Below are 10,643 nucleotides of genomic sequence, written 5' to 3' on the forward strand. Positions count from 1 at the left end.
GTAAAGAAGGTGGCTAGGGAAATAGATGTACGTCATTCCCAAAGCCAAAAGGTTTAGTATGGTACATGATGGTTTTTAAAAAGCACGTGAGAATCAACATTCTGTTGTCGCCAGGGTTGGCGAGGGTGAGTATATGTATATGTGTCACAAGTACAGCCCCCGAGTTCTTTTAGATGTGGCTGCAAATATGCTTCACAAGTGTAATACTCTCGTATTGCACTTGCTGTGAGGCTGGATGTGTTTGCCACTGTGTATCGGTGTAGCTGTTATGGTGTCACTGTAAGTTTACGCACTGGTGCCTATGTGTGTGGAGATATGTGTGATGTGAGCCTGTGAGTCGTGGGTGCATGTGTCGCCATCATCCCTGGATGTGTGTGCATGTGCCACCGCAATGTGTGCCTCTCTGTGATGCTGGCTGTGGGTGGGGTATGGAGGGGAAGATATGTGTCACTGTGTCTGTGGGGGTCCTGCCTTGGAGCCACCCCCCAAACCCCGCCGGCCCTCCTCCTCCACATCATGCTTCCCTCCCAGGCAGTGGCCCTGCCCCTCCCCTTTTCTCCCTCCCAACCAGTCTGTGCGGGGGGAGCTGGTGCTGCAGCCCCCCCCCACCCCTCCCCATCCAGGCCCCATAAATAGCAGCAGAGCTGGAGCCGGAGCCGGCGCCAGCGGCTGGAGCAGCAAAGGAGTCAAGGCCAGGGTGGAGCATCGGAGAAAGGGGCTTCCCAACGAAGCCCAGGTGAGTCCACCCTTCCTCGTCCAGCCCCCGCTCTGCCCAGCTAGCCCAGTCTCCATAACAACACCGCTTTTCTAGTCCCCCGGAGTGGTCTCCAGCCCTGCCCCATCTCCTCACCACCACATGTCTCTGCCTACCTTAGGGAACCCACAAAAACTGGGAGACTTGTAGCTAAATGGAAGACAACCTCCATGGAGACCCTCCCTCCCATATCCAGAAAGACTTGCATTCTGAGTATCCAGCAGAGGAAGGGGTCTCAGTTCTGATGAACTGTCACGCCCTCTCCGAGATGGACAAAGCGGGGGGGGGGGGGGAGGGACAGACGGAGGGTGGAGCCCTCAGACACACCACTGCACATTTGGTCCGGGAAGCAGGGCATGGCACCAAAGAGCCTCACCTTGAGATCTGGACAGAGCTAGATGGCCTGAGCAGCCATGCATGGGGCCGGTGTACCCCTGCCTGCTTCTGCCTGAGGCTTGCTGGGGGAGGGTGGTGTGCATGCAGCCCACAGGCAGTATGGAGGGGGCCGTGGATCCCCCAAAACCCTGTCGCTAAGAGACAGTGCCAGTGCTGCCAAGAAGTGTGAGAACAGGGGAGGTGGGGATGGAGGCAGACTTTTCATAGTGGGAGTCCCTGCCAGGTGCCTGCAGGAGTTTTCAGCAGAGCCTGGGTCCTGACTGGAACTTCTGAAGCCCACCCCATCAGCCGGCCGGAGGGTGATAGAGGGTGGGGAAGGAGGGGATGGGTAGTCCAGTGGTCTAACCTATCTCTTCCTGCATACTGTAGATTACATTCCAGTAGCCCATTCTCTTGGGACCTCTAGGAGCCTCTCCACCCCTGCCCCACCCCTTTGCCCCAGTTCAGATCCCTCATGCCAAGACTGAGTGCAGCACTGGCTCTAACACCAATCTGGAAATTACACAAGGTGCTGAGACAGCAGAAAGCGTGGATCGATGGATGGATAGCCTAGGAGCCCAGACTGCCAGGAACCCCTCAACCCCAATCCTTTAGCCTTTTACAGCCCCATCCCTGAACACCTAGGCTGGGCAGGAGGTGCTGGGGCGGGGGGAGTGTGCAGAGAGCTTAGGGCTTCTGTTCAAGGCTCTGATCCTCTGCCCTCACCTGCTGAGAGCTCTAGAATTGCCTAGCAAAAGAGAGAAGAAGCAGGATATCACAAGAGAATGAGCCCAGGGCCCCCAGAGCACCGACCCCTCCCCCTTCTCCAAGTGTCCAGATCATCTGCTCTGTCCCCACAGAGACATGACGGATCCTGAGATGGGATGGGTACCTGAGCCCCCAGCCATGACATTAGGGGCGTCTCGGGTAGAGCTTCGGGTATCCTGCCATGGCCTCTTGGACCGAGATACGCTCGCCAAGCCCCACCCCTGTGTGTTGCTCAAGCTCTACTCTGATGAGCAGTGGGTGGAGGTGAGAGCAGCTGGAAGGGAGACCCTGCACCAACCTGGGTTAAACCTGAACAGGCAGGAGGCTGGGCGGGGTGGGGTTTACTGAGAGCCTCACAAGGGAACGTGAGAACTCCAGGATATCTTTTCTAGGCCATGTGGGTAACCTTGGAAACAAGCCTATCTTCATTACAAACCCAAACCATTTTACAGCTGAAAGCTCAGAGGCTCAGAAGGTCCTGCTGTTGCCCCAGAGGTGGTGGGATCGCTCCCCAAGCCCTGAGCAGAGCCCTAGAGGGTTTAAGGGCTCAGTGGACCATACTACCCTGAGCTCAGGATGAGACTAAGAAGTAGTTATGGAGGGTGAAGGTGGGTGAGGGGAGCGTCCAAGGAGAGCTGGCATAAACTGGGTAGCTGAGGCCAGGGCTGGAGCCCATAACACCCGTTCCCAAAAGGCTCTCGCCACTGCTGCAGGTGGAGCGCACGGAGGTGCTTCGCTCTTGTTCTAACCCCGTCTTCTCCCGGGTACTGGCTCTCGAGTACTTTTTTGAAGAAAAGCAACCCCTGCAATTCCACGTGTTTGATGCTGAGGACGGAGCCACAAGCCCCAGCAATGACACCTTCCTCGGTTCTATAGAGTGCACCTTGGGCCAGGTCTGCATTCCCCTCCCTCCATCCTATCTGCCTAAGAGGAGAGCACAAATCCTGAAACTCGATCATTCTGGGACCAAGCCCTGTTTTAACCATACACAATCTGGGCAGCCTTGGGTATAATACTTAATTTCTTTACTCTTAGTTTATCCATCTAAAATATAGACAATGTGCCTGGTTCTGCTAAACAATTACTCTACACCTCCGGAACTACACCTCTAACCCCTCTCTGTACTTCCCTCTTAAGGCTGCTCTAGAAATTGAGTGTAGCCCTGTGCCAGTGGCTCACACTTGTAATTCTAGCTACTCAGGAGGCTGAGATCTGAGAATCACAGCTTGAAGCTAGCCCAGGCAGCCAAGTCCATGAGACTCTTATCTTCACATTAAGCACCAGAAAACTGGAAGTGGTCCTATGGCTCAAAGTGGTAGAGTGCTGGCCTTGAGTGAAAAAGCTTAGGAACCGTGCCCAGGCCCTGAGTTCAAGCCCCTTGACCAACCAAAAGAAATAAATCAAAGAAATTGGGTCTAATCCTAGCCTGGGCCAATGCTATGTACACTCAGCATTTCTTCTTCTTTTTGAACCCTGGCCAAACCAGGTAGAAGCATTATAGCTCTGTCTCCCTCTATCTCTATTCCCAGATTGTGTCACAAACCAAGGTCACCAAGCCATTGCTGTTGAAGAATGGGAAGACTGCGGGCAAGTCTACCATCACGGTAGGCAAGGTCACCTGGACTCACCTTTGGGCCAGGCATTCAGTGTCCCTTCCTTGAAATCCATGTAGGACATCTGCCTACGACCCCTCCACTTGTTGAGGGTAGGGTGGCCCTTGTGGTGGGGAGAGGGAGGCATTGCCGCTGTGTTCCCTTTGCAGATCGTAGCCGAAGAGGTATCTGGTACCAATGACTATGTCCAACTCACCTTCCGAGCCCACAAACTGGACAACAAGGTTGGAACCCCTGAATCCAGGTCTTCGTGTCCCTTGCTAGAGAACCATAGGCCTCCCACTGGAGACAGATCCCAGAGGTCCAGACCTGCTCTTTCGCCATATCAGCCCCCTTCCCAGCCCCTTTAGAGACCACACCACTCATGGGCCCCTCCTCTGCCTTGTCAGGATCTGTTCAGCAAGTCAGATCCCTTCATGGAGATCTATAAGACCAACGGGGACCAGAATGACCAGCTGGTGTGGAGGACTGAGGTCAGTGTCTGGGGCAATAAGACTGAGGTAGGGAGAAGAGAAGAGGGAAATGGCAACAAAAGGTGACCAATCACCTGCCGCCTCTCCAAGGTGGTGAAAAACAACTTGAACCCCAGCTGGGAGCCATTCCGCCTGTCCCTGCACTCGCTGTGCAGCTGCGATGTCCACCGGCCCCTCAAGGTAACTGCAGCTCCTGCTGAGTGCTGTGTGTCTCCACCCTCACCCCCTCTAATAAGCACTTCTCCCTGTGAGATAAATAACAGTTCACAGCTGAGTGTTCAGCTTCCCACACGTGTGCCTTTTATCACAGACCGACGTCCCTGCCAACTGAGCTCAGCAGGTAGCCTTACAAGGCACATTAAGGACTTCTGGGCCTAGAAACTTCACGCCCCTTCCCTCCATCCTAAGTCACCGCCCTCCCTAGGGATCACTGCAAAGCATCTTCACCTCATCCCACCCCTTCCCTCCTTTCCCAGTTCCTGGTGTATGATTATGACTCCAGTGGGAAGCATGACTTCATTGGCGAGTTCACCAGCACTTTCCAGGAGATGCAAGAAGGGACGGCAAACCCTGGACAGGAGGTACCACAAAGATACCACACACACACACACACACACATCCCTAGAATCCACCCATAACCCTGGCAAACACCTGAAGGTGCTGCTGGAGAGATCACTCTAGGTGACAGGAGGTGGTGAAGCGGAGATTCCCAGGCACTGCTAAAGGATAGATAGGCCCAGGAAGGTCTTATCCTGGGAGGCTTTGCTGGAAGGGGGACAAGGGGGAGTCACCTGACCAGCTTGTGTCTCTGCATTTGTTGGGTGGCTGGGGTCTAGATGCAGTGGGATTGCATCAACCCCAAGTATCGGGACAAGAAGAAGAATTACAAGAGCTCAGGGACCGTGGTGCTGGCCCGATGCACGGTAAATCCCAGTTCTTGTCTCAGCCCCACCCTGCCCCTGTTTGCACCTGCTCTTGTCTCTACCACAGTCTCATCCGATTCCAGCCTTCCTTGCTTCAAAATTCAGTTCACTTTTCTGCTCCCAGGAACTGCTGCCTTTTTCTCTATCCCATCCCAAACTACAACTCCCAGAACTCTGGCACTTCCCCTTTCCCCAAGCTCCCTCCAGAAACCACCATCTCATGCCCCCACCCCACCCCTTTCCTGTTAGGTGGAGAAAGTGCACACCTTTTTGGACTACATCATGGGTGGCTGCCAGATCAGCTTCACGGTAAAGACTCCGAGGATGGGGACAGATCAAGAGAGACAGGCTAAGCCGGTGGCACATGGAAGGACCTCAAAATCTCATTTGCCTGGATGGGGTGTTCCATGAGCCTTAGCACTGTTGGCATGTAATGCACACCTTGGCCACAATGGGGCTGCCTGCACTCCCCGGACTCATCCCAGTCCTCCCTTCAGACCCCAGCTCTGGCCTAGGCTCTCTGGTACTGGCACTCATGGCTGTCACCCTTGCCCCACCCTCACCCCTACAGGTGGCCATTGATTTCACTGCCTCCAATGGGGACCCAAGGAGCAGCCAGTCCCTACACTGTCTTAGCCCGCGCCAGCCCAACCACTACCTGCAGGCCCTGCGCACGGTGGGAGGCATCTGCCAGGACTATGACAGGTAAGTGGGAGGCGGAGGAGGGTCGGGAGGGGAGGCTTGCCCAGTGAGGCCCACAGCCCTTTCTTCTCTTCAGTGACAAGCGGTTCCCGGCTTTTGGCTTTGGCGCTCGAATCCCCCCCAACTTTGAGGTAGGCTGGGCTCAAAGGAAGGGAGCTGATGAGACGGGATGGGACAGGAAGGACAGGCATCCTCTCACTGCCGTCACCTGATCCTCACAGGTGTCCCATGACTTTGCTATCAACTTTGACCCAGAAAATCCTGAATGTGAAGGTAAGCTGGGAGGACCCCACAGCCTGGCTTCCCCGGGCACCATGGCTTGCTGCACGCGCCTTTGGCCCGGGCTCTTTCCTGTGAGCCCAGCTCCTTGTCCCTTCCACCCATCGGCGCCCTGTCTTCGTTGGGGAGAAGGCTGGTAAGACTTCGGGTCTTTGCCTGGGTGACCGAGGCAGCTGGAAAGGCCAGGGTGCTAAGCCAGCCCGCCCCGCCCCCCCGACTTAATGGAGCATCAGGAATGGCTCCTCACTCAACTCTGCCCCTTCGCCTCTTCTTCTTCTTCTCTCTGCCTTCCCCCAGAGATCGCCGGGGTCATCGCCTCCTATCGCCGCTGCTTACCCCAGATTCAGCTCTATGGCCCCACCAACGTGGCTCCCATCATCAACCGCGTGGCTGAGCCGGCCCAGCGGGAGCAGAGCACCGGCCAAGCCACGGTGAGGAGCCGCGCCACGGGGCAGGGGCTGCGCGAGGCCCGGGCGGGGCCGGGGCTGGGGCCCGGGCCGGGGCCTGGGCTGGCCCTGCACACACCGACCGAGGCGACCCTTCTCTCCCCCGCCTCTCAGAAGTACTCCGTGCTGCTGGTGCTCACCGACGGAGTGGTGAGCGACATGGCCGAGACGCGCGCCGCCATCGTGCGCGCCTCGCGCCTGCCCATGTCCATCATTATCGTGGGGGTGGGCAACGCTGACTTCTCCGACATGCGGCTTCTGGATGGCGACGACGGGCCCCTGCGATGCCCCCGAGGGGTGCCCGCAGCCCGCGACATCGTCCAGTTCGTGCCCTTCCGGGATTTCAAGGATGTGAGTGCTCCGTGCCCTCTCCCGGCCAAGGGCCTCCCCAGCGCCACCCGCCAGTCTGGGGGAAGGAGGCGGGCCGCCCGGCAGCCCCGCCCTCCCCCAGGTGCCTCCCCCCCCCCCGACGCGCCCCTCCCTCCCCCAGGCGGCGCCCTCCGCGCTGGCGAAGTGTGTCCTGGCTGAGGTGCCCCGGCAGGTGGTGGAGTACTACGCCAGCCAGGGCATCAGCCCAGGGGCTCCCAGGCTCTGCGCGCCCACCGCAACCTCCAGCCCCAGCCCCTGACTGCCTCTCGCCCTACCACACTCCCTCAGCCTCTCGGTAAGTCTTGGGGACCCAAAGGCATGAGCACAAGGAAGGGTACAAAGCGAAACTTCCAAGGAGCCGGTCCTGGCCCGGGGTAGTGGAGAGGGGACGCTTATATCTCTCCCACCCGCTCCCAGGTGCCTGTCCTGACCCCTGTGACTTGAGTGACCAGTGCCTCTGCCTCTTGGACCGGCTGTGTCCCCTGGGTCCCGGAAATGGGTGGTGGGCCCTGTCCCCGTCTCGCTAAGCCCTATCAATACGCTGTGGCGCCTTCCGTGACTTCCTTCAGTAACCTTGAACTTTCTGGCCATTAATAAAGGGATCCAGCCCAGCTCTTCAGCCTCTGCTCATTCCTCAGAGGCCCAATGGGCAAGGAAGGCACGTAGCCCTCACGAGCACCACAGGAAAGGTGCTGTCTCTGTGGTGTTCCCTTAATATGTGCCAGTGGGCTGTAAAGAGCCCCCCCCACCACTTCCTAAGCCCAGGGGGTCTACACCCAAGGGGGTTAATTGCAGAGGAGATGGGGAAGGAAATAAGGGGCTGTCGGGAGGGTAGGCTGACACCTTCTCACAGCTGTCCCCAGAGACCCCGCTGAGACGCCCAGGGGCTGAACCCCGGCCCCCACACAGCTGTGGGGCGGACTAAGAAGAAGGGGAAGCATTGAAAGGGGGAAGCAGGTCTCCTAATGAGTTACAAGCATGGAAGAGGCATTTCTTTTTCTTTTTAATGCTGGTTCTGGAGCTTGAACTCAGGGCCTGGACTCCTGTCTCTTTGCCTTTTTTACTCAAGGCTAACACTCTACCACTTGAGGCATAGCTCCACTTCCAGTTTTCTGCTGGCTGATTGGAGATAAAGTCTCATAGACTTGCTGCCTGAGCTAACCATGAACTGTGATCCTCAGATCTTAGCCTCCAAGTAGCAAGATTCCAGGTGTAAGCCCCTGGCATCCAACTCCAGAGGGGGCATTTAAGGTGTGAAAAGCCTGATATTCCTGGTGTTAGTGTAGCACACACCCTTGGTTCTTCATGAGTATGGCTTCAGTGTTTCAGAAAGTCCAGCAAAATGGTTCTTTACTATCCACCATTGTTTCTTTAAGTGCATACATTATAATAGTAAATGGTAGCATCACTCTCCATTTTTCTCACTCACACCTGGCACTTTACCACTTGAACAATAATATCTCCACCTCCATCTTTTCTCTCTATTTTTCCTTTTTCTTTCTTTTATTCTCTCAGTTGTGGGGCTTGAACTCTGGACCTGGGTGTTGTTCCTGAGCTCTTCAGCTCAAGGCTACCACCCTGCCCCTTGAGCCACAGCGCCACTTCCAGTTTTCTAGTGGTTAGTTGAAGATAAGAGTCTCATGGACTTTAGTGCCAGGGCCGGCTTTGAACCACAATCCTCAGGTCTCAGCCTCCTGAATATCTAGGATTACAGGCATGCCCAGCTTATATTTTCTCCATTTTTCTGACAAAGCAATAAGGTGTTTTTGTTTTGTCTTGTTTTGTTTGTCAGCCGTGGGACTTGAACTCTGGGCCTAGGTACTGTCCTTCAGCTCGAAGCTTGAAGTTACTGCCCTACCTCTGGGCATTGGCCCAGCCTCACTTCTGGTTTTCCAGTAGTTAATTAGACTTTAGTGCCGGGGATGACTTTGAACTACAGTCCTCAGATCTCAGCTTCCTGAGTAGCTGGGATTACAGCCTGCTTTTTATTTTCCCCCCTGCTTTTTATTTTATTTATTGGAGCTTGAACTCAGAGCCTGTGCACAGTCTTTAGACACTTTTTGTTCAAGGCTAGTGCTCTGCCACTTGAACTACAGCACCACTTCTGGCTTTTTCTGTGTATATGGAATGGAGGAATCAAACCCAGGGCTTCTTGCATGATAGGCAAGCCTCTGCCACTAGGCTAGGCCCAGCAATAAGGTTTGATTTTTTTTTTAACTCACCCATAGTCAATGAAAAGCTAGTTGCACTAGAAGTTGAACTCAAGCCCTAAGAGTGTGGCTAAAGAGCTCACATTCTACATCACTACAGTGATCAACTTTTGTTTGAGGACAAGCTATGAGACCCCTGAGACTAAAATCTCAAGATGTGTACGTGGCCTAGTTGTGTCCACAGGCATAGGAGAATTGGTGCCTCTGTCCTTGTGCACCATACATGTATGCATGAATAAGTGACTAAAATAAGAATGCATGGATGGAGGGGCCGGGAGTTTAGCCTAGTGGTAGAGTGCTTGCCTGGCATACACGAAAATCCAGGTTCGATTCCTGGGTACCACATACATAGAAAAAGCTGGAAATGGTGTTGTGGCTCAAGTGGTAGAGCTCTGAGAAAGCCCAAGGACAGTGTGAAGGCCCTGAGCTCAAGCCCCAGGACTGGAAAAGTATGAGGCCTAAGTTCAAACCTCAATACCTCAAAAAATGCAAAAAAAAAAAAAAAGTATAAGAGAAATAATGAGTCTGGATCGTAGATCCATACAGCAAGTGAGGACACAGGTGAAATTCAGCATAAGAAAAGGATGTGGGGTACACACCTATGGTCCTAGCACTCAGAATGTGGAGGCAGGAAGACCTTGAATTCAGCGAGAGCCTAGGCTACATAGCAAGACCTAAATAAATAGCCCATTGAGTAAGGAAAGGTGGGCTGAATTCTTGGAGATATCCTCTCTGCCCCAGTCCCATCATTCATAATCCTAGCCACTCAGGAAGCTGAGATCTGAGGTTTGAAGCCAACCTGGGCAGAAAAATCTGTGAGACCCGTATTACTAATTATCCAGCAAAAAAAAAAAAGGTGGAGCTGCGACTCAATTAGCACAGTGCCAGCCTTGAATGAAAAAGTCAAACACTAGCACAAGGCCCTGGTAGGTATGCACATGCACGTGCACACACACACACACACACACACACACACACACACACCCTCATAGAGAGGATCCCGAGCCAGAACCCAAGAGGATGGCCATTGGCTGAAGGTAGAAAATGAAGAGATGAGAGAAAGTCTGAGAGGGATAAAGAGGACTCTGAGTGGAGGAAGGATAAGCTGAGCTAGAGAAGGGGGAGGAGGGAACAAGAATTGTGATGAGAAAAGAGACAGCGGGACAGGGGGCGGATGGAGAGGGCAGATAGGAAGAGAGACATATGGGAGCACTTCCCCCACACCCAGCTGCTTCTCCCATTTATTATGGCCCTTAGAGGACAGTCATAGTGGCTGATGAGGTTTTCTCTCCCAGCTCAACACCTCTACTCTGCCCAGAGGCCCCATGGCCCTTCTCTTATGCTACTGACCTGGAAGATTGAGTTGCCATAGCAACAGCAAGACCGCTAGGATAGCCACAGATAGGCCTAGTCTGGCCCTGCTGTTACTGGGCTTTTGTGGTGGTGGGAGGAGGAGGAGGAAGAGATTCCATCTGGACCAGTCCCACCTCCACCCCATTTTTATTGGTTTTCCACAAATGCTCAGCTCCACACAAGGACACACACTGTCTCTCCTTCACCACCACCACACACAAAACAGTAGCTTGAAGCTGGGTGAGAAAATGAACACTTCTTAAAACTGCAAGAACATTTAACCAGTAGTATTAGAGTTCTGTCTAGACTTCAAGTTTAATTCACAAAAGCTCCACTTACTGAACTCCTCATCTGGAGAAGTCTCACGTCTGCTGAGAG

At 54.3% G+C, this 10,643-nt stretch overlaps 1 protein-coding gene across 1 annotated transcript; it reads left to right on the plus strand.

Annotated features, from left to right (window-relative positions):
* The first annotated feature begins 633 nt into the window (after positions 1 to 633).
* Positions 634 to 7,319, plus strand: Cpne6 (copine 6). The gene is made up of 17 exons (XM_090345272.1): positions 634 to 736; positions 1,990 to 2,161; positions 2,611 to 2,790; positions 3,427 to 3,501; positions 3,660 to 3,734; positions 3,900 to 3,983; positions 4,074 to 4,163; positions 4,460 to 4,564; positions 4,820 to 4,906; positions 5,156 to 5,215; positions 5,478 to 5,611; positions 5,685 to 5,739; positions 5,830 to 5,881; positions 6,185 to 6,318; positions 6,448 to 6,684; positions 6,824 to 6,997; positions 7,120 to 7,319. Exons 2-16 carry the CDS (start codon positions 1,994 to 1,996, stop codon positions 6,959 to 6,961), a joined length of 1,674 nt encoding a protein of 557 aa, XP_090201398.1. The 5' UTR covers positions 634 to 736; positions 1,990 to 1,993; the 3' UTR covers positions 6,962 to 6,997; positions 7,120 to 7,319.
* Positions 7,320 to 10,643: the final 3,324 nt, after the last annotated feature.

Source organism: Megascapheus bottae, chromosome 14, assembly GCF_031878675.1.
Source record: "Megascapheus bottae isolate mThoBot1 chromosome 14, mThoBot2.hap1, whole genome shotgun sequence".
Taxonomy (NCBI): Eukaryota; Metazoa; Chordata; class Mammalia; order Rodentia; family Geomyidae; genus Megascapheus; species Megascapheus bottae.